Source organism: Rhinatrema bivittatum, chromosome 7 (genome assembly GCF_901001135.1).
Source record: "Rhinatrema bivittatum chromosome 7, aRhiBiv1.1, whole genome shotgun sequence".
NCBI classification, from domain to species: domain Eukaryota; kingdom Metazoa; phylum Chordata; class Amphibia; order Gymnophiona; family Rhinatrematidae; genus Rhinatrema; species Rhinatrema bivittatum.
In genome coordinates, this window is record NC_042621.1 from 297,297,498 (window position 1) to 297,321,545 (window position 24,048).

Below are 24,048 nucleotides of genomic sequence, written 5' to 3' on the forward strand. Positions count from 1 at the left end.
TTTATGGAGATCCCCAGCGGGAATAGCCACCGATAGCGTAGGTTTTCTTTACGTAATACCAATGTAATAGGCTGGAATTCCTGTCGAAGCTTTATTATCATCGACGATAGGTCAGAGAACACTGATATGGACTGGGATTCTCATTGCCAGGACTGCTGTTTCCTTGCTACAGCTAGTAATTTCTCCTTGATCGAGTAACGTAAAAGACAGGCAATTAGGTCGCATGGTTGATTTCCCGGCCTGGGTCCCAATGTTCTATGTGCCCTTTCTATTTCTATCGGGCATGCTTCGGGTGTTCCCCTCTCAGACTCTTGTTCCAAAACATGGCAGTCGTTATAGACTTCTGTTTCAGGTACGCCTCTGAACTTCAGGTTGCACCTGCGATTCTGGTTTTCCAAGTCTTCCAGCTTAAGTAGTATGTCCGAGCCAGTTTGGGTTAGTGTGTCGCATTAGGTCTACATTTTGTCCAGTTTGTTGGCCTGCGCGTCCAATCTAGCGTTGCAATCATCTACCTGGCGGCCTATCTCCGCCATCTCCGCCCGTAGCTCCGCCATCATGTTGATCATTTCCTTTTTATTCTCCTTCATATCTTTGTGGAGATCGCCGAACCACTGTCGAAATTCTTCCCTTGTGGGGACAGCACATATCGGGGGGATCGAATCTCCTGGTGGCATACCGTCTTCACTGCTCTGTGTTCCCGCCAGCTCGGAATCCATGCACTCTGGTAGCCCATCCACACTCGCTGCTCCTTTTGAGTATGAGTGTTCCTTTAAATCTGTACGTTTTCATTTGGATGTCATGAAGGTGGAGAATGTGGATCACCCCAATCTGAAAAAACTCCGCTGTTGGTGGGGGATGGACAGCGATTCAGTCAAGATTAATCTCGAGGTGTTCGGGAGCTCTTAATTTAGGATGCCATCTTGTCCCGTGGCATTACCTTCCCCCGATAGAGCAGCTTTTAAACTAGAACAAGAAGGAAAACTGAGTCACTCAGCAGTGCATGGTTCCGAGGAATGTGTCTTTGAAGGATACTAATGAAACATGAGAGTTAGGGCATCCCAGTAGAGAGGTTCCTATAAAAGCAAAGGGAGCCCATGTGCCTATAAGTGAAGAATCATCTGAGCTAAAGAATTCCAAATTATCCATATCAACTGAAAAGAATATTGTTATACAAACAAAAAAGGCACTTTGAAATGTTTGTATGCCAACACCAGAAGTCTAAGAAGTAAGATGGGAGAGTTAGAATGTATCACAATGAATGATGAGATTAGACATAATTGGCATCTCAGAGACCTGGTGGAAGGGTACAAATTATACCGCAATGACAAGGAGGATCAACTTGGTGGGCTCTCCAGGAGGGTATAGAGTCCAACAGGATAAAGATCATACAAGAGACTAAATGCTCAGTAGAATCTATATGGGTAGAAATCCCATGTGTGTTGGGTAAGAGTATAGTGATAGGAGTATACTACCATCCACCTGGACAAAATGGTCAGACAGATGATGAAATGCTAAGAGAGATCAGGGAAGCTAACCAATTTGGCAGTGCAGTAATAATGGGAGATTTCAGTTACCCCAATATTGACTGGGTAAATGTAACATCAGGACATGCTGGAGATATAAGGTTCCTGGATGTAATAAATGACTGCTTCATGAAGTAATTGGTTCAGGAACCAATGAGAGAGGGAGCTATTTTAGATTTAATTCTTAGTGGAACGCAGGATTTGGTGAGAGAGCTAATGGTGGTGGGGCCACTTGGCAATAGTGATCATAACATGATCAAATTTGAACTAATGACTGGAAGGGGGACAATATGTAAATCTACAGCTGTAAAACTAAATTTTCAAAAGTGAAACTTTGATAAAATGAGGAAATAGAAAAAACTGAAAGGTGCAGCTGCAAAGGTTAAAAGTGTACAACATGAAGTTAGCATGTGGCACATTTTAAAACTTTTTCACTCAACGCACAATTAAACTCTGGAATTTGTTGCCAGAGGATGTGGTTAGTGCAGTTAGTATAGCTGGGTTTAAAAAAGGATTGGATAAGTTCTTGGAGGAGAAGTCCATTACCTGCTATTAATTGAGTTGACTTAGAAAATAGCCACTGCTATTACTAGCAATGGTAACATGAAATAGACTTAGTTTTTGGGTACTTGCCAGGTTCTTATGGCCTGAATTGGCCACTGTTGGAAACAGAATGCTGGGCTCGATGGACCCTTGGTCTAACCCAGAATGGCATGGTCTTATGTTCTTATGTTCTTAACAGGTGTGGACATTGTTTAAAAATGCAATCTTAGAAGCACAGTTCAGATGTATTCCATGCATTAAGAAAGGTGGGAGGAAGGCAAAACGATTACCGGCATGGTTAAAAGGAGAGGTGAAAGAGGCTATTCAGCCAAAAAAACATCCTTCAAAAATTGGAAGAAAAATCCATCTGAAGAAAATATGAAAAAGCATAAGCATTGTCAAACATAAGTGTAAAACATTGATAAGGCAGGCTAAGAGAGAATTTGAAATGAAGTTGGCCATAGAGACAGAACTCATAATAAAAACTTTTAAAAATATATCCGAAGCATGAAACCTATGAGGGAGTCGATTGGACCTTTAGATGACCGAGGGATTAAAGGGGCTCTTAGGGAAGATAAGGCCATTGCAGAAAGACTAAATGAATTCTTTGCTTCTGTGTTTACTGAGGATGTTAGGGAGAAACTGGTTCCAGAGAAGGTTTTCAAGGGTGATGATTCACATGAACTGAACCAAATCACTATGAACCTGGAAGATATAGTAGGCCAGATTGACAAGCTAAAGACTAGTAAATCACCTGGACCAGATGGTATGCACCCCAGTGTTCTAAAGGAACTAAAAAATGAAATTTCATATCTATTAGTTAAAATTTGTAACCTATCATTAAAATCATCCATTGTACCTGAAAACTGTAGGGTGGCCATTGTAACCCAAATATTTAAAAAAGGCTCCAGGGGCGATCTGGGAAACTATAGACCAGTGAGCCCGAATTCAGTGCCGGGAAAAATAGTGGAAACTATTTTAAAGATTAAAATCACAGAGCATATAGAAAGACATGGTTTAATGGAACACAGTCAGCATGGATTTACCCAAGGGAAGTCTTGCCTCACAAATCTGCTTCATTTTTTTGAAGGGGTTAATAACGTGGATAAAGGTGAGCCAGTAGATGTAGTGTATTTGGATTTTCAGAAGGCGTTTGACAAAGTCCCTCATGAGAGGCTTCTAAGGAAACTAAAAAGTCATGGGATAGATGGCGATGTCCTTTCGTGAATTACAAACAGGTTAAAAGACAGAAACAGAGAGTAGGATTAAGTGGTCAATTTTCTCAGTGGCGAGGGTAAACAGTGGAGTGCCTCAGGGATCTGTACTGGGATCCGTGCTTTTCAATATATTTATAAATAATCTGGAAAGGAATAATACGAGTGAGGTAATCAAATTCACAGACGATGCCAAATTATTCAGAGTAGTTAAATTACTAATTAAATTGTGATAAATTGCAGGAGGACCTTGAGAGACTGGAAGATTCGGCATCCAAATGGCAGATGAAATTTAATGTGGATAAGTGCAAGGTGATGCATATAGGGAAAAATAACCCTTGCTGTAGTTACACGATGTTAGGTTCCATATTAGGTGCTACAACCCAAGAAAGAGATCTAGGCGTCATAGTGGATAATACTTTAAAATCGTCGGCTCAGTGTGCTGCGGCAGTCAAAAAAGCAAACAGAATGTTAGGAATTATTAGGAAGGGAATGGTTGATAAAACGGAAAATGTCATAATGCCTCTATATCGCTCCATGGTGAGACCGCACCTTGAATACTGTGTACAATTCTGATCACCGCATCTCAAAAAAGAGAAGGGCGACAAAATGATAAAGGGGATGGAACAGCTCCCCTATGAGGAAAGGCTGAAGAGATTAGTGCTGTTCAGCTTGGAGAAGAGATGGCTGAGGGGGGATATAATAGAGATCTTTAAGATCATAAGAGGTCTGGAACAGATAATTTTGAATCTGTTATTTACTCTTTCAGATAATAGAAGGACTAGGGGGCACTCCATGAAGTTAGCATGGGGCACATTTAAAACTAATCGGAGAAATTTCTTTTTCACTTAACGCACAATTAAGCCCTGGAATTGGTTGCCAGAGGATGTGGTTAGTGCAGTTAGTGTAGCTGGGTTTAAAAAAAGGTTTCAATAAATTTCATGGTGGAGAAGTCCATTAACTGCTATTAATCAAGTTGTCTTAGGGAATAACCACAGCTATTACTGGCTTCAGTATTATGGGATCTTCTTAGTGTTTGGGTAATTGCCAGGTTCTTGTGGCCTGGTTTTGGCCTCTGTTGGAAACAGGATGCTGGGCTTGGACCCTTGGTCTGACCCAGTATGGCAATTTCTTATGTTCTTAATGTCACCCCCATGTGTGAGGACTAACATCCTGCTGTCCTCGGAGAGCACCTGTTACAGGTAAGCAACTCTGCATATTTCTGAAATGGCATCTTACATGGAGTAAACCCAAAGCTTTTTCCAAGTAAAAAACTCTTATCTCCTGTCATCATTCACCAAACTTCCTTTTCTTTTTTGCTTTTTTAAATGATTTTGTTTTCCAGTTCATACCCCAGATAAGTCCAGACTCTTAGGTTTTGCCTTCCTGCCAGCAGATGGAGACAGAGAAGACAAGCCTCACTGACCCCGCTACTTAACCTGGTGTGCCACCAGTCGCTCAGTTATTTTGCTTTTTCTTGCGTGACAAGCTTGGCATCCTTGTCGACTTTAAGGATTTATTTTGTTTCACTTGTGCACTTCCTTTTTTTGACACAATTTATCATACAAGAAAAAGCAAAATTATTGAAAAAGACAAAAAAAAGCTCTGCGTTTGATGCCATTTCAGAATAATTTACCTATGTGTGATTTGAGGATTTGCTAAACTGCATTCACATTTATTTTTGTTTATATTCATTTATACATGGGTTGTTATTCCTTGATACTTTGTTTGGTTCAGAAAAACTAATAAACCAGAAATTGACAGGGAGTAAAGCAAAAGTCCAATTTTAAGACCGTGTCAGAAACAATAAACGAGGAAGAATATCTTGCAGTACGGGACAGCTTGTGGACACTTCCCAGTATCCACTACACACATCCAATTTTAATTCCCAAACAGCCAAACCCAATCCCACCACCTGTTCCCATCCTTTATTACTTACAGAATGACAGTATTACAGCGAGCCATTTCATTAATACTCGCCCTCTCTAACACAACGGTCCATCCCCTCACCCTTATCACCACCCAAAATTATCAAGAGTCGTACTTCTCACCCCACGCGGCAAGGACTGAGTTCCAGATCAGTAAAAATTCCTCTTCCTCCTCGGTAATGTTTCTCTTTTCCATATGTTTCTCATATAAACCCAACTGATGAAGCTGGTTTCTCTCCAGGGTCATCGTCGGTGGGTCCTCTGTCAACCAACAGTGCAGAATAGATTTTTTTTTTTTTTTGCTAGTAGTGTAAGGGCCTTGCGCATCCAAAGCTTGAGACATTTGGATGCAAGAACGATATCTCGCAGGCTATCAAAAAAGGAGTATTTTAGCACCTCGGTTATCCTATGGCTATATCTCAGTACATCCTTGCAGAATCACTCTCTGTGTTGGCTGATAAAAGGTATCGCAGCCTGCAGTGGGTCCTCTTTAACTGATGGTCAGGTCGGTATATGCATGTACATTGCTCTGGGAGAAGATCCATTCCAACTTGTACGAAATAAGCAGGAAACCCTATTTTAACAATCCCTGCTGATCTGATGAATCCTTGCTGTGCTTTGCAGGTAGTTGGGGACCTTATGGTGAGAATCCAGCGCATCCCAGATTTCACACCGAAACTCCTGCTAGTGAGAAAACGCCTGCTGGGATTAGAGCCCGAGGGGCCCATGTAAGTAAAAGGAGTTTCCTGTTCCAGGCGAGTGGGTTTATGCATCCCTACCATCAGATGGAGGCAGAGAACAAAACCTTGAGGCGCTGCTACGTATCCGAGAGTGCCACCTGCAGTCCCTCAGTATTTCTCTGTCTCCAGCAGATGGCAGAGGTGCAAACCTGCAGTCTGGAGTTGTTTGAAGAAAAAAGGATAAGATAAGAAGAGGATTTGGCTCCCCGAGGTGTTAGGTTCCCTCGTGGGCCGTCCCTCGGTGGAGCAGGGCAAGCGGGGGGGGGGGGGGGGTGGTAATCCCTGTCTGGACTCAGCCCTTCTTGACAGGGGGGGGAGGGGTAGATAGCCAGGGGTCCTGGTTCCCTCTCCCCCTCGGAGTCCTTTCTCCCTCAGTGGGCCTGTCTCCTCAGCCTCCTATCTCCAGAAGCAGGGGAGTAGTTCTTTCCCTCTTTCAGTTGTGGCTTGTCTCTTTAATTTAGTTAAAAAAAAAAAAAAAAGGAGAGACTTGATGCAGGAGAGATCAGCAGCAGCGGAGGCTCTGTGCAGGGCTGAGGAGCGGGTAAATATTTGTTTTCCTGCCGAGAGGCAGGCCAGAGGGAGCAGCTGAATTACCTGCCTTCTCGGGGTTAGCTGAGTGCTGAATTTTCAGCACCAGGACAGCGGCGAGTGTGATTGCAGAGGCTCTGTTTATTTTTAGGCCTGACCGCCCCGACATGTCAGCTCCAGCACAGTGCAGCAAACTTTGCCACAGCTGCGGTTTGAGGCAAGCTCACCTTGATGCAACCTTGTTTTGCCACGAATGTGCCTTGGGTGGGGCGGGACCTCGGTGGGACCCCTGAAGAATGGCATGAAAGTACAGGCAGCTGTGACAGCTCTGGAGGCTCTGGGGGGGCAGGGCAGAGAAGCTGGTGGCCATTTTGGCAGCACATGCTGAAGTGCTGGCTGCCATATCTGAGCCTCGTGATTTTCCCCCCACGCTTTTGCCTTTGGAAAAGAACCCTATCGGTGGCAGGGGACGGGGAGGGACTTGTGAAGAAAGCCGATCAGGAATCCTTTTCCTCAGACCCAGAGGCTTTTTCTACAGGGTTTTTGCTTCTCCGTCATACGGCCAAAGAAACCCTTGCCTAGGAAGTCCCAGGCGGCCAAAAAGGCTAGAGGACCTGCGGAGTCAGGAGGAATCCTGCGTATGCTGGGACTTGGGCGTGCCCCGGAGGAGGAAGATTCGTCGGATAGTCTGGATGATCCTGAACAGATTCAAGGGGGACCGGACAAGGACCCTGTTGGTGCCCTGGGAGATCTGGGGCATGACCCATATTGGAATCCATTGGATACTTTGGGAGACCCCATACAGGATCCGGGTCCTCAGGACTCAGATACTGTGCCTGTTGAGGAAGGAGATGACCCGCGAGGGGGATCAGCTGTTCAGGAGGGAGGAACTGGGTCTATTGATTCCCTAGGTTCTGGAGGAGCTCAGGATCAAAGCCGCCCAGGAAGAGTTGGACAAGGAAAGGGGTGAGCCCACTCTTGGAGGACCTCCTACCACTTTCCCATTGCTGAAGCAGGTGAAGAAGTTGGTGGATTGGGAATGGGAATCTCCTGAGGTAGACCTGAAAGTTGCTATGATTATGGGGAAGCTATAACCCTTGCCAGAACAGACCTTGGAATCCAAGGTGGATGCAGCCATGTCAGCGGTTACTAAAAACACAACAATCCCGGTAACAGGAGCAGTGGCTCTCGAGGATGTCCAGGATAGGAAGCTGGAGATCCTACTCAAGCGGCACTTTGAAGTCTCAACTTACCCTTCAGGCAGCTGTGTGCAGAAGTCTGATGCAGACATCCTGTTTGTCCTGGGTGCAGAAGGCACGAGACTAGCGTTCAGGAACGGCGTCTGAAGCAGCACAGGTGGCCCATTTAGAGGCAGGGATAGCCTATGTGGCCGATGCTCTGTATGACATGGTCTAGACTTCTGCCAGGAGTATGGTCTCAGAAGTGGTGGCACGAAGGCTCCTGTAGCTTTGAAATTGGTCAGCGGATGAGTGGTCTAAAGCCCAGCTGTCAAACCTCCCCTTCAGGGGAAAGCTCCTCTTCGGGGAGGACCTGGAGCAGCTTGTGAAGCAGTTGGAAGAGTCAAAAGGCAATAAATTACCTACCTGAGGACCGGAAGGATCCTAGGATGTCCTTTCTGCCGTGAACCCATTTTCCATAGGCTAGGAGATTTCCGGTGAGCAGAGCCCCTGCGCTGGCATCACAGAAACAGAGTTCGGGCAGACAGCAGATCCCCGAAGGACGGTGGTTCCCAAGGGGGGAGTGGAAGTAAGGTTGGGCAGTGAAGGTGTGTGGGTCCATTCCTTTATGGAAGCTATCGGAAGGAGGCTCTCTCTCTTTTACGAGAAGTGGACCCAAACATCAGAGGTTCCTGAGGTTCATGGTTCTGGGAGAACATTTTCAGATTCGAGCTATTCCCTTTGGGTTGGCGACGGCGCTGCACACATTCACAAAGGTGGTGGTAATAGTGGCTGCGGCACTCAAGAAGGAGGGTGTCCTGGTCCACCCATATCTGGACAATTGGCTGATATGAGCGAAGTTGGAGGTAGAGTGTGGTCGCTCAGTCCATCGTGTACTTCAGCTTCTGGGGGCATTTGACTGGGTGACGAACCTCGCAAAGAGTTGTCTGAAGCCGACCCAGTCTTTGGAGTATCTGGGCACAAGCTTTGATACACAGCTGGGAAGGGTGTTCCTGACTTCGGAGAGAGTCGTCAAGCTGCAGAGTCAGGTTCTTCAGTTGCTGAGCCTGTCGGTGCCTAAGGTGTGGGATTACCTGCAGGTCCTGGGGTCCATGGCTTCTACGCTGGATTTAGTGCCATGGGTTTTTGCTCACATGCATCCTCTGCAGGGGGCTCTGTTATCCTGTTAGAGTCCGCTGTCGGAGGAATTTCAGCTTCCTTTACCATTGCCAAAGGATGCCAGGTCCAGTCTTTTGTGGTGGCTGTCACAGCACAATCTGGAGAAGGGAATGGATCTGGAAATTCCCAACTGGGTACAGTAACCATGGATGCCAGCCTTTCTGGATGGGGGGCAATTTGTCAAGGGAAGTCGGCTCAGGGGCCAGAGGAGGTGGTTTGGTCGATCAATCGACTGGAAACCAGGGTAGTGCGCAAGGCCTTGTTGGTGTTTCTTCTGTTCGTTCGGAGCAAGTCGGTGGGAGCATGCAATGACAGTAGCGTACATCAATCGTCAAGGCAGAACGAAGAGTTGTCTAGTGATGCTGGAGATGCAGGAGCAGTTCGTGTGGTTGGAGAAACATCTGGTGAGGCTTGCTGCTTCTCAAGTGGCCGGAGTGGACAACCTGCAGGCGAACTTCCTCAGCAGACAGCGTCTGGATCCGGGGGAGTGGGAGTTGGCGGAAGCTTTCGCCTTGCTGCAGGCAAGGTGGGGCAAACCAGTGATAGACCTCATGGCGACTCCTGCAAATGCGAAAATGGATCACTTTTTCAGTCACAGACGGGAGGTCGGATCGGAGGGCATCAACGCTCTCGTGCAACCGTGGCTAACACACCTCTTGCTGTACGTGTTTCCTCCATGGCCGCTCATAGGATGGGTGCTGTGGTACATCAAGATTCATCCGGGCAGAGTGATTCTGGTGGTGCTCCCGAATGGCTGCGTTGGCCGTGGTTTGCAGACCTTCTGTGTCTGGCAGTAGATGGACCTATTCACTTGGTTCATCTCTCAGAGTTACTTCCACAGGGACTCATATTTTCAGACCGAGAGGATGTCTTCTGTTTAGCGGCTTGGCTTTTGAGAGGCAGTGGCTCCGTTTGAAGGGATATTTGGAGCCGGTGATTGCAACTTTGCTTCAGGCAAGGAGACCTTCCACTTCAATGGTTTATGTCGGGTGTAGAGAGTTTTCGAATCCTGGTATTGCTGAATAGAGTGCAGCCCTTAAAGCTGGACATTCCACAGATCTTGACCTTCTTGCAGAGCGGGTTGTCTAACGGGTTAGTATATAATTCCCTTTGAGTCCAGTTAGCAGCTTTGGGTTCCCTGCATGGTAGGATTCGGGGAAGACTGCTGGTGTTTCATCTGGATGTGGCTTGTTTCCTAAAAGGGGCAAAGCATCCTCCAGTATGGAAGATCTGTCCAGCATGGAATCTGAATGTGGTTCTTCAGGATCTGTATGGCCCTTCCTTTGAGCCAATGCAAAGGGTGTCGTTGAAGGATTTAATCATGAAGACTGTTTTCCTAGAGGCCATCTGCTTGGCTAGGCGAATTTCTGAGCAGCAAGCGTTATCGTGTAGGGACCCTTTCCTGTGTTTTTCGGACAATGGGGTTTCTTTACGTATGGTTCCTTCTTTTTTGACGAAGGTAGTGTCCTCTTCTCACCTTAACCAGGTGGTCAAGCTTCCGGCTTTTTCAAACTTGACAGCTGATTCTTTGATGGCTAGGGAACTTCACTTATTGGATGTGCTTCGTATCCTTTTGCGATATGTCAAGATGATGAATCCTTTTCGGAGATCGGATCATGGTGCAAGTGAGAGGCGGTACGGCAAATGCTACAGTGCTTACAACTGTTCAGTGAGGCAAAGAAGGGAAATAAGGCTTCCAAGGTCACTATTGCTCGCTGGTTAAAAGTGGTTAAAAGAGACGATAGCTTCGGCTTACATCTGCAAGGGCCGGCCGGTGCCAGAAGGGTTGCAAGTGCATTCCACTAGGACACAGGTGACCTTGTGGGTGGAGTGTCACCTGCTTTCTCCGCAGGAGATCTGTCGTGCGGTGACGTGGTGTTCTCTTCACGGTTTTACCAAACATTACCGCTTAGATGTGCGGGCTTCAGAGGAAGCAATGTTTGGGGACAGTTTATTGCATGTGTGTCTTTCGGGTTCCCGCCCAGAATAGAGGGGTTTGGGTACATTCCACTCGTCTAGACTGATCCAGGATATAAACAAGAAAGGAAAATTAGGGAAGAACCAATTTTCATTCCTGAAGTACCACAGATCAGTCCAGAGAGTGCAGTTAGTGTAGCTGGGTTCAAAAAAGGTTTGGATAAGTTCTTGGAGGAGAAGTCCATTAACGGCTATTAATCAAGCTGACTTAGGGAATAGCCACTGCTATTAATTGCATCAGTGGCATGCGATCTTCTTAGTGTTTGGGTAATTGCCAGGTTCTTGTGGCCTGGTTTGGCCTCTGTTGGGAACAGGATGCTGGGCTTGATGGACCCTTGGTCTGACCCAGCATGGCAATTTATGTTCTTATGTTCCTTGCTTCTGGATATTGCTCAGCTAATTAAGCTGGCATTTGATATAATCAAAGTAATGAAAACTGTACATAGTTTGGTATATGTTTGTGTTAAATCAAGGGAGCCTAGTTTGCAAGGGGCTTTAACTTTAAGTCTCCGTTCGCCCAAGGTTTATTGGGGTTTGTTAGAGTAGACATCTTGGCTTGGGTACCGGTCAAAACTGAGGGGACTGCAGGTGGCACTCCGAGTTATGTAGCAGTGCCTCAAAGTTTTGTTCTCTGCCTCCATCTGCTGGTAGGAATGCATGAACCCACTTGTCTGGACTGATCAGTGGTACTTCAGGAACGTAAATTAGCAGGTAAGAACCAACTTTTCTTTGTGTAGGTCCTTCCGTGAATAAGGGACGCTTTGGGGAAAAGTGCTGGACCACTTTTCTGGTATCATCTCAGTTTAAGGGCTTTTTCAAGAATGATACTTTATTTGTGTACCGTAGATATAAAATACAAACTGGAAGCGGTTTGTATTCCTAGGTCAGCAGGCTTCCTGTGATATTTTCTTTATTAATGTCTTAGCTGTATACCTTTTTGTAATGACAGATGTGCACCCTTTATTCTATTCCTCACCCTTCAACCTTTAGATAGAAAGAGACCTTATGGCCCATCCAGTCTGGCCATCCACCCAACTAATTTAGCTTTACATTTCCCATCACTCCCTCCGTGATCCCTGTGTTTAACCCATGCTTTCCTGCAATCAGATACTGTTTTTATCTCTCTCACCTCCTCTGGGAGGCCGCTCCATGCATCCACCATCCTCTCTGTAAAGAAATATTTCCTAATATTACACCTGAGTCTACCCCCTTCCAACCTCATCCCAAGACCTCTTGTTGTAGATCCTCCTTTCCATTGAAAGAGGCTCATGTCCTGTGCATGGAAACCTTAAAATGTCTCTCTCTCTCTCCTTCTATTTCCCCTGTCTCGCATTTCCTCGAAAGTGTACGTGTTTAGACCTTTACGTCTGTCCCTATATGCTATAGAACGAAGACCACTGACCATTTTAGTAGCCTCCCTCCGGACCGACTTCAACCAGTTTATAACCTTTCGACGGTGCGGTCTCTAGAATCGGACACGATATTTCAAATGAGGTCTCACCCGTAACCTACACAGGGGCAATATCACCTCCCTTTTTACTTCTGCTACTACGCGTTCCTGTAGCGCTACGCGACGTACAACACATAATGGAGACGGTCCCTGCTCAGTAGTGCTTACATTCTAATCAAATACATTCCTATTTAGACTAGAGCCGAGGCAGCGGCAACGCGGCACGTCTGCGCCGACCGGAGCTGGTGCGCACAGTGCCTTGCGGTTTAAAGCATGATGTTCCGGCCCCGTCAGGCACGGAAAGAGGAAGCAGCGTGAGGTGCCATGTTGCCGCTGCTGAGCTTGTAGTCCAAGGATGCTTGGATTGGTGCACGTGTGTGGAGAGGAAGCCAGAAAAGATGTACTGGCCCACGGCCACTGCTGCTTACAATGTCCTAGCCTCCCCCTCCTGCAGCTGAGGAACTGTGGGGGGATCAGGGGCCCCTGTGAATAAAGATATAAAAATGAACAGCAAAATATGCACGGTAAAAGCACCTCCGTGCTTTGCAGCTACACACGCTATTTGAAAATTGTCCTCTAACCGTTTGCTTAGCTTTTATTTATTTATTTTATCGCAGATTTTTTTTTTTTTTTTCCCCCCCCAGAATTGACCACATGACCCTGCTGGAGGGGGTGATCATCTTGGAAGAGTTCTGCAAGGAGCTGGCAGCCATCGCCTTTGTCAAGTACCATGCCTCGACCATGCCGTGAGCAGCGGCGGCCGGACGGATGTAGCCCAGGAGACGCTGTGTATTTTTTTCAGAAGGTGAAACCTTGCTCGGGCAACGAGGCAGAAACCCGCTCCAGCGTGTCGTGCGTCGTCGTCCCCATCGCCGTGCTTCAGTGGAGCTGGGGATGTATCACCGAGTCAAATCACAGCAAAAAAAGACATTGGGGTTTATCGATGGTCTTCTGTTACCTATGTTTGTTTGAAGATAATGAGGGTTTTTGTTGGGTTTTGGTTTTTTTTGTATTGGGTGACGGGACTTACTTATAAAAGTTCTGGGCCCATGGTCTTCTGTTTTCTCCCTCCCTGAAAAAACATAACTAGCCATAGTTTGCAGAGCCTAAAAAGATGGGAAAACTTGCATCTGATATTTACGTCTGGATCAGGCCTCCCCGGATGTTCTGGTATCACGCTTATGTGGCAGACGCTGGCAGAAATAAGGGTCGGTCGGCCCAACCCTTCCCTCCCGGTTATCCTGTCTACACGGCCAGGAATATATCCCAGCTGCCAGCCCCAGAGCCACGAGCGCCTTACCCAGCACAGCTTTTCTTCCATTTTTTTTTACAAATCTTTTAAAGAAAAAGAATAAAAAGTCGTAGCTCAAGAGGGAGGGAGGGGGGATGTAGTTGGTTGAAAGCTTGAATTATTTGTTGCCCCCCCGTGGGGTAAGAGAGGGGGAATTCCGAGGCTCGGGAGGCCGGTTTCTCCGGCAGACGCACACAGCACGCGGTGGGAAGTATTCCGTGTGTGCAGTGCTGCTGCTTTACCCCATGTGGCAGGGCACACGTGGCCCTTCACGCTGCTGCCGTAGGCGTGCGGCTGGTGAGGGCAGCCCGTCCCAGTGAGAGATACCATGCGCTCGCAGGCTGTAGCTATCATGCCAACAGTATTGTGTTACTTAAAGGAAGTTGATTTAAGTAAGATTTTGTGTTGTGCCTTGAAAAACTGGCATTGTAAGTCTAAGAGTATATTTCTAAATTATTATTTGACTGGCACTGTGTGTCCCGGCAAGGGCCTAACTGTTACCGCTTCGTGCCGCAGTATAGGCGAGTACTTGCAAGGGGGTGTTTCACGGTAGGTTTCGTTGTTAAAGTCTTGGTTTTTAATTTTCTGTTTACGTGATAGAAGTTGGGTTTTGATTCAAGTTGCTAGGATTGGCAGGTGAAGCAGACTCATTGGAGAACCGGTGCTTACGTCCAAGGATCCGAATAGGAGTCGGACCATCAGCCTCCTGTACCAGTCATACGTGCCCATGAATCAAAAGGGCTGATTGGCTCAAAAGAAAATAAGCTTAAGGTTCAGGAACATTGAGAACTGAAATTGTGAGTGTTTGTTTTTAGGGAAAAAAAACTAGCTGCGGAGCTATTCCTCGGCTGCCTTCATCTCTGACCCGTAGGCCAGCATTTGTGGAACAGCAGATGCCGTTTCTGTAGGAAGCACGCGCGTTTTTCTTTTGCTTTCCTCCTCGGAGAGCTGAGGAGAGGGCGGTTTTCGTGCCGTCGGCTGTTGCTCTGTGATATACTGTGCGTGAGACGGACTCATCCCGCGTGCCTGGGTTCAGTCGTGGAGGCCGTCTCAGGGTGGAGGTGGCTCTGTAGCCGGGTGCACGGATACAGGAGTTTCTGGCACTCGTGTGGGCAGGGCAGGATCTCTCGGAAGTCTGGAATTTAGCCTCCAGCGGAGAGAAATTATTTTGCCTAATAAGACCCAGAGCGGTGGGCATGATTTTTTTTTTTTTTTTTGCTAGGGAAGGTGATTTCCCCGGTTATTTTAAAGCAGTTTCATGGTGGTTTTATAAATAAACGTCCCCACTGCTTTTCTCTTTACGCTACCTGTTATGGAAAAGATTTCCTTACAGTTTTTTACTCAGGACAAGTCTTATTTTTAAACAAGGGTGTGGTCCCAAGGAGCCAGCAGTGCTCCATTCAGAGTTTAGTTTTTAGTATTTTACTGGTTCTTCTTTCCTACTCCTCGTTCTGGGTTTCCAGCCTCTGTAACTAGGAAACCATGAGCCTTCATTGGTAGTTACCCAGGGCTTTTCCCCTGTTACCTCCCGTCGCCATGCACAGACCAGGGATTCCAGTGCAATCTGAAGTCCATATTTTAATGACTTGGCCAGACAAACCCCATTTTTAAAATTTTCCCCTGGTTTGACCACCCTTGACTTAGCTGGGTAAAAACTTAGCCAGATAAATTGGGGGTATTCTGGGGCGGAGCAAAGTTATCTGGCTAACTTAGCTGGATAATGCCGATATTCAGCATGATCTGGCTGAGCTGACAGGGTTAACCTTAGGACTGCCTGAGAGGGGTCTAAAAACGTATCCAGCTAACTTTGGGATAGTCGGGGGGGTATATTCAGTGGCATGGGTACACTGCTGATATCCCATGCAGGTTAGCCCGATAAGTTTATCCACGTGGATGAATGTGTGTGTCCCCCCTGAGTCTAGTCTAGCTTTTGCAGTTTATAAATGGCTAGCACTCCTTCTCCAACCAGGGGGCAGTGAGCACTGCCTCCTGTGATAGTTTACTGTTGAACTTAAGGCACAAACTGCTAACTAAAAGCAAAACTCTGATCAATGCATAACCATTACTGGTTGCACCCCCACAGAATCAGTAAAACCAGGCCCAAACCCGTCAACTTCACCGCCGCCCCCACCTGTCTCCGAGACATTCAGACCCTTTACTGCTGCTCCCTGAGCTCTCTCCGAGACATCCAGCTGGAGGCAACGCATCAGTGCTCGCCTGTGCTGTGGTGTATAGGATAAGTGCGATGCTGCAGACTGATTTCATAGAGGAAAAACTAGAGAGAGGTTAATGTACCCACCGTTAGGATTTTATAGCTGTAATCTTGCACATTGTGGAAGAAATTATTCTCTCTCTTTTTTTTAACATTTTATGATTTAATGAATACAGGAAGGAGCCATTTTAATAGTGATGTCAGACATGTGTTCATCTGCTAGAGGCCTACTGAATGAGCCATGGTTTACTTTTTACTGTACTGTGTGTTTGCTATTATATTTCTAATTTAACAGAAGCAACTTGAGGAAAAAGGAAGAGCTAATGCTGTGGCCATATCCTGACAAGAGACATCTATACCTCCTGGTGCTCTCTGCTACCTGGGGGAACCTCTGTTTAATTTTGATGGCAGAATGACATTGCTGTTGCCTCTCCTGGCATGTCCGTTTGTCACCAGAAGTGATGGCATTTCTGCTGTAGGGAGAATTCATTGCATTTTCCATTCTGTTTCTCGCTGACTTGAGATTGAATGAAAGTCCGCACCGGAGGCTCCACCTCCCTGAGAACATTCGTTTCAGTTGGTTCGTTCCAGGTGCAATCCCATTCTGGTTATAATTCTTACATGTTAAGAGAGCCATTCTCTTTTACTAGGGCTGTTTGCCCAAACTTCATACAAAGTCCATTTAAGGTGTGCAGATGCCAAAAAGGATTGCCTGGCTCTTAATAATACCCTTTTGAAAATGTTTACTATGTAGTAAATGTAATCGTAGTAGTGAAGGCTTACAGAGCATGTCTTTTCCACTTCTAACCCAAATCTGGGGGAGCTGGAGAAAAGGAGCTGTGGGGAGATGGTGCCGGCTCCTGCACCAAGGGCCAGAACCAGGACTTGGCATAATAAGGCTTTATTTGTAGATGACAAGGGAAAATAACATTTGCTGGTGAATTTATCATTTATTTAATGTTTTGGTTGTATTCATGCACTTTGATTTTGAAAATTATTTTGAAACAGAAATAGACCAATGGAATAAGTGTCATTTCCTCTCTGATGGAATCTGTGCATGGCAGGTGGAACTCAGCTGCCTGTTTTTTTTTTATTTGTTAATGTTTGTCTTATCTCTGGTTATTTATTAACAATCCTGAGGATACAGTGAAAGAGAGCTAAGGGCCTGAATAGCAATAAACATCGCTGTGTAAGAATAAAACTCTTCAGGCTGCTTTTCTGTAACTCATAGCTGCTTAGTGCAGTAGTTAAAATTACCCTGTTCCTGCACAGAAAAATGTGCATGCAAAGCTTGGGATGTATTTTGCTGGCCTTTTAGCCGAGAGCAGGACATTCATTGTCTAATGCCAGCTACTGGAATTTTATAGCATCTGTTCAGCAAAGAACACATCCTGAGCTTGATTATTCTATTTTTACTCTGCAGGAAATACAAGTATAAAAAAAACAAACCAAGTGATTTATCTGTCACCAGTAAATGCAGCCATATGTAGATAGCTGGAAGCAATGTTTGCAAAATGATGGAGCAGAAGAATGCACTTCTAACTCATTAATTCATACTAACGGCTCTAATTTTTTTAGGTAATTGAATCTCCACTGGTGTGTATAGTGCTACTGAGCAGTTCTATGCAGTATGAAAAAAAAAAAAGGCACATCTGTCATAGCAGTTTCTGTGTTTGGAGGAAGGAGGGTTGCCTTTTCCCCACCTTGCTTCCTCTCTTCCTCATCACACACCTCCAGTTCTGCCCCTTTTGCAGGCCTAGAACTGGATGGGAAGTCCCCAGAGGCAGACACCTCCCCTGGGGTAGCAGCTGCCTGAAGAGCCCTCAAGGTCGGAGGTGGTGCTATGATGGAGAAGGGAGCTGAACCCCAGCGTCTCTCATTCAGACCAACACCTTGCCATTCACGCTGCTTCTGGAAGTAAATAGCTTTGCTTTTTGTTTCCGGTGCATTTCATTGGCAGACGAGATTTGATTTTCTAAAATAAAACATGCATTGAAAACTGTCATCTAGCACTACACACACAGGAGCTGGCGGATTCTGTATCAGCTTAAAAAAATTCTGTCCATTATGGGCTGCGGCTTAAATAAAATCCCCGTCGGTGCACATTTCTCAGAATAAGATTATACATTTTTACTTTTTTTCCTCCCCACATTATATACTTGCTGGGTGATTTAGAAAGTGTTATGTAATATGTAGCTAGCTCCAGGAAGTTTGTCTTTTCATCTTACACGCTTGTAACGACTGTAGCCTTCCTAGCATTCACCTCTCGTCTGTGTTCAGTGTTCTCTCACTTACCCCTTTTGTGCAATACGAGAGCTGTGATTGGATACACGGCTTCCGCCCACTTGTACATCGCTTCTGTACATATATATATATAAATATATATAGCAGGACAGAAACCTTAGCTTGTTTACTCCAGCTGCAATTGTAAATATTGGTACCAATTTCTACTGCAGGGCACTAGCTGCCCGGCAACTCGCTCTCTTTCTCCCAGAGCAGGGATAAGAAAATGCTTTTCTCCTTTAGGATGTATCGGTCGTCGTGTTAAGTAAAATATTTCTCTTCAGACACAGAATAAGGGCTAAAGGAGATGTGACGGCAGTCTGGCTTGCACGTGTGTAGGAATCGACGAGATCGGTTTTAATTTTTGGCAAAATTCCCAGGGAATCCAGGCACATTTTTTTTTTTTTTTTTAAACATTACAAGAGTAGTTAGGAAAAAAATAAATATTTATATAAGGTGGATAGCACCGGGATGTAGACAACGGATGCCAAAGTGCAGAAACTGCAAGCAGCTGGGGGGAGGGGTCATTTTCTTCTCGATCGGTTAACAATATGCAGCATGACATCGGTCCACGTTGTAACATCTCTAAAGCAAAAAGAAGAGATGTGCTAAGCCTACTGAGTGGCAAACAGTAGACGGAGGGACTCCATGTACTGGCTGGGTAAGGCATTTTACCTGCTGGTTTTAACCTCAGTGTTACGTCATGCTTGGGCGAGCAGGTGCCACCATTTTAGATTTGACGCTGCAAACAGCAGGAGGGAAACGGGCTTCCTGCCTGCCAGCAAAGGATCAAGGGGGGCCTTCGACGAAAGTACGTGGGAAGATCTGGGGGTGTGGAGTCTCTCAGGCTTAGAGGCCCAATTTCATTTGCCCATTGAGAGAACAGGGATGAAAGATTGGCCCGGACGCTCAATTTACTGTTGCCGGGAGCCAGGGAATTACAAGGGGAACTTAAGGCCTGAGTTAACTTGGTCTTGCAGGGAGGCAGAACCGAGACCGGATCAGCCTGAACCGGAGCCGGTTGGCAACTAAGCATTACCCATCAGCATTGCAGCCACCAAAATAAAATGTAGGTCCATAGCAGTAGAAGGGGCTGAGACGCTCCTGAAACAGTCTTTTCGGTCATTTGTTTCTCAGCAGATTCAGCCTGACCCTAACGCTCCTGTTTGCTGAGAGTGCTGCGTTACTAAAGACCGTTCTGCACCCGCCACCCATCGTCTGCAGCCACGCGCTTACCATTTCTGTGCTTAAGGGACAGTTTTCCAGCTTCCGAAAATCATAGTCCTAGGGCCACCCCTGCGCTTCCGTCTTGTACCCTGCAGCCAAGGAGTGGGATTTTTGGAGTCTCTTTCCCAAACAAACCAAATGAAGGAAAAAAGACTAAAAGCAGCCATTCAGCAAGGCATTTGCAGCCGTCTGTCTGGGTGCTGGGGCTGCCCTTTTCACCAACATGACAGCTGTTTTGCATGAATTTTCAGAAAATGACTCTGGAAATATTTTTAACTTTCGTCTGAGTAGAATTCATTAAATGCTGATTTTGTTTGATTCCCTACATATGTACCATGTTATCTGCAAGGCAGTGATAAGCAGGATCTGACTCTTCTCTTCCCTGTACAATAAAGTATTATAAATGGTTTGCCTTTCCAGCCTCCTGCTTGCTTTGTATACAACAGGATATTGAGACAGATTTCTCTTGTTTTTGCTTTAGCTTTGCACATATCACAATCAGCCAGCAGTCACAAGCCCTGTGATAAATGCATACTGTGCAGCTCGATGACCACAGACATGGGAGGACCCACCAGAGGGAGGGACCTGTAGGCTGAGGAGATTGCTAGATTGTTAAGAGAATTGGGAGTCTTGGGCTCATAGGCACACACTGCCTTTCCCTACACACACACACAGACACTTGTGCACAGTGCATCTCTTATCCTCTTCTCCCTACACACGCTTGTGCACAGTGCATCTCTTATCCTCTTCTCCCTACACACACACAGACACTTGTGCACAGTGCATCTCTTCTCCTCTCCCCCCCCCCTAAAAATGTGCATGCAATAAAATATAGAGCAATAATTTAAAGTGGTAGCACTGAGCTGGCAATTTATATAATATGACCAGAGAAATGTTTGTAGTAATCTGTCTAAACAGGCAGTTTCCTTAAATTTAACAAGCACATTTTGTTGTCACAAAATATAAGAGCCCAATGCAAACTTTCAGGGCTGATTAGCTATCTCAGAGCTCAGAAAACCCAAGAAGGATTTCTAAGTGGGTGCAGATGTTCCTGTGGAGCTGCCGCACAAGTCTCCTTGGTCTTTTTTTTCTTCTGCTGGCAAGAGAGAACGTGTTTTGCTCTCTCTCCTTCAGCCACTCACCACATTTTTTCTTTGATTTCTTTTCACTTTTCTTAGTTAATATATTCTTTTTTCATGTCACAAGTCTTCTAAAAACAAAAGTTACTTTACTTCTCCAAAATTGATTTTGACTTGGCTTCTGCTTTTTTTTTTTTCGCAATGATATCCTTGCTGTTCTACAAGATGTTCTTACTGGACCTGTACAACTGCTGGGGTCTATCACATGATGTGTTTTATTGGTGTTGCCTTTGCTTGAATGTCCCCCCAGGGACAGAAGATGTATTTCTTTAGATTTATATTCCGCTTTTCACAGCGCTTCAAAGTGGATTACATTCAGGTACTGTAGGTCTGAGGCAATGGGAAGGTAAAGTGACTTGCCCAAGGTCACAAGGAGTCACAGCGGGACTCGAACCCTGGTCTCCTGGTTCGTAGCCCCCTGCTCTAACCACTAGGCTATTCCTATTTATTTAGGTATTTTATATACTGTCATTCCAAAAGAAGATCCAGAAGCTATATGTTAAAAGAATTTGTAATGTCTTCTGAGGCCTCCAAATCAACAAAGAGGAAACCATCACCAGCTGAGGGACCATTGCCTAAATCAAAAAAAGGCAGAGTCTTCTAATGCTAAGCGCCATTTATTTATTTATTTATTTATTTTTATAGACCGAAGTTCTTGTAGGAACTACAAATCAATCCGGTTCACATACAACTTTTAAATGCCCAAAAAGAGTAGTGGGCTTTACATAGAACAGTTGAACAATAAAACAGGTAACAATAGAACAACAACAATAATGATGGAACAAATAGAATAGATAACCAATTAAACATAGTAATATGGTAATAAATATTATATAGAAAATAAATATAAAAGAGATAGAGTAAATGAATTGTGAGTACAGTATAAATACAAAAGATGAAAGAGCTCAAAAATTAAGGTACAGTTGAAAAAATCCTAATAGGAAAAACAGTGAGATAACCCATGATTAGGGTTAAAAGCCATGTTTTTAGCTTTTTTTTGAACTCCTGATGACTTGGTTCTAGTCTTAGATCTGGGGGGAGCGCATTCCATTGGTGGGGTCCTCCTGAAGATAGTGCTCTTTTGCTCAGTGATGATTTTACCTGTGGGGCTTGCAATGTGCCCTTGTATGCGCTTCTAGTTGGTCTGGATGAAGTATGAGGTTGGAGTTGGGTGCTTAACTTGATCGGAGCAAGATTGTATGTTGCTTTGTGAATAATTGTGAGCCATGACTCGAAAATGTCTTGATGCAGTCGCCATTCTCCCTCATTTAAAGAGGGAGAGAAGATGTGCTGTTCAGTGCCGAAGCAGGCGGGTGCCAACAACACATCTGTACATAGAAAGGTATCCTCTGTGCTATTACTGTTCGGTACAGAATTTTTGCATAGATTGTTGACAAGCAAAGGTATCACATCTGTCGTCACTATCAACTTCTCTGCTGAATCCATTTCTACTAAACAATTTGTGCCCATTCTTGTTCCAGAATGATACAGTTCATCTTCTGGGCTTTGTCCTTGCAAACAGGACCATTATTGTTAGGAAGATGTGGCATGATTTGTCAAAAACTGTTTTACCAATATACATGTTTCTCCACCTCCTTCATCACAATTAGAGCTAATGTCTCTCATTTTGGAATCCTTGGCTACAAAATCTGAAACGCAATCCATTATTCCACCATATCAAGTTAGGCAAGAAATCTTGCAAATTGAGTGACGAATTAAATCTCAAGGCTCACCACCTTCCAAGGTTAGGACAACTTCAGAAGAACCACCTATAGTATTGTCTGACTCTCAAGAAGGATCACAATCATCATATAACTCTCTGTCATTCCATTCTGACGATGAAGAGTCCATTGGTCTTTCATCAGACCCTTCTCCACAGACTCGCAGAAGTTCATCTCCACTAGGGGATACTTTATCCTGCTATTGTCAAAAAAAAATGGAAAAATCAATCCTATTTACTTTACAGGAAGAGGTAGAACCAAGAGGGAATATATGTGGTGTACTAAAATATATTCAAGCCTCAGAACAAATAGTAGCTGTTCTGGTTCATAGAATTCTACTAGAACTCCAAACCAGGATGTGGCAGACACCCTGGTCCACATTACCAGTAGCAAGAAAGATGGATGTCAAATACAAAATTTAACCTTGTCCAGGTCAACAAAATGTACAACTGTCTTATGAATCTGTAGAATTGGAATCAGCCTTGCAAAAGCAAAGCAAAATAATCCAAAATGCACTATAGTATCCCTTCTGGAAAAGATGCAGAGTTACTGGACACTGAGGCAACAAAAATTTTCAAATCAGCGGTTAACATCAGCTCTATATGCTGCAATATATGTTTATTTCTTTGCAGAAGTTGCAAGATATAACCTAGCACCTTCCTTCAAACATCATGGATCTTTTTGCTCCTGTGCTGCAAGAAGTAGAGAAATGCGCAAAGCATCAAATTTGAGCAATTTATGATGAATATGATACTTCCTCCAGAACATCTTGAGTTGCCGTTGGAATCAGAAGGCTAGCATGACAGTGGGCTTTCGGTCTTTGTGAGGATGTTCATGAGTAATTTTCAGATGCTCCTTGCACAGGGGATAATCTTTTTAGAGATAAAGTGAAATTGGGATGCAGACGACGAAGGCGGGGCACGCCAAAGCGGATCGTGCAAAAGGAGCTTGCCCCTTTTTGCACCCCTTCATGCGCCACTAAGTGCACCTTGGATCATAGTAACCTTTTAGGTTACTATGATCCAAGGTGATTTTATCCCAGTAATCCACGAAAGAGGACGATACACTGGTCTTCCACATTCTTCTTATGTACAGCCGGTAAAATGGTTATCTACAGTCGAAATTCACCCACATTCCAATATTCCCTCATCCACCCTTATGTTCATTTATTTGATTAGTGTGCAAGCAATAAGAAAGAAATTATCAATTATCTTAGATTTTATTAAGTATGATCCTGCTGCGTTATATCTTACTGAAACAACTTTATTAGATAGCAATATGGTCTTGTTAATCAATTAGCACTTGATGAATATCAAGTTTTTCACAATTGAAGCCAGAAGCGTGGAAGGGGGCTGCTTATTTTGATCAAAAAAGCTTTTAAGATGACAACTATTTTTTTTCTAATAGTTCCTTGAATTTAGAAGTCTTAGCAATTTCCAACAATCAATGAGGAATGTGTCTTATTTATTCCCCTCCTACTAATCTAAGGATCCGACTGCCATAGCTGATATTTTATCATTTTTTAATGCTGATTTTAAAGAAAGTTATGTTTTAAGAGATTTTAACATGCATATTGATGTTCAATCACTCTCTGATAGTTGTCAAATCTTCTTGACTACCATGGAGGTCATGGGATGGAAGCAACTTATTAACCAGTCCACTTACAAATTAGATCACTCACTTGACCTTATATTTGTTAGACAAAATTCAGTTGGTTTTTTGGATTATGATATTGACTACATTATTTATTTATTTATTTATTTATTTATTTTAGTTTTTTCTATACCGGCATTCGTGAGAGTATCACATCATGCCGGTTTACAATAAACAGTGGGGTGAAAACAGGAACACTGAACGAAATAAAAAACAGGTGCTAACATAAAATAGTTACAGTTACAATAAAACAAGGATAAGT

General features: G+C 44.6%; 1 protein-coding gene across 2 annotated transcripts in view; it reads left to right on the plus strand.

Moving 5' to 3' along the window:
- FAM160B1 (family with sequence similarity 160 member B1) overlaps positions 1-19,686 on the plus strand; it is a 108,598-nt gene extending 88,912 nt beyond the window's left edge. The window contains exons 16-17 of one of the 2 annotated variants that reach the window (XM_029610467.1): positions 5,833-5,936; positions 12,905-19,686. In XM_029610467.1, coding sequence (XP_029466327.1) covers positions 5,833-5,936; positions 12,905-13,010 — 210 coding nt within the window. In that variant the 3' untranslated portion in view covers positions 13,011-19,686. The remainder of the gene's footprint in view (positions 1-5,832; positions 5,937-12,904) is intronic. The other variant, XM_029610469.1, reaches the window with a different exon arrangement.
- Positions 19,687-24,048: the final 4,362 nt, after the last annotated feature.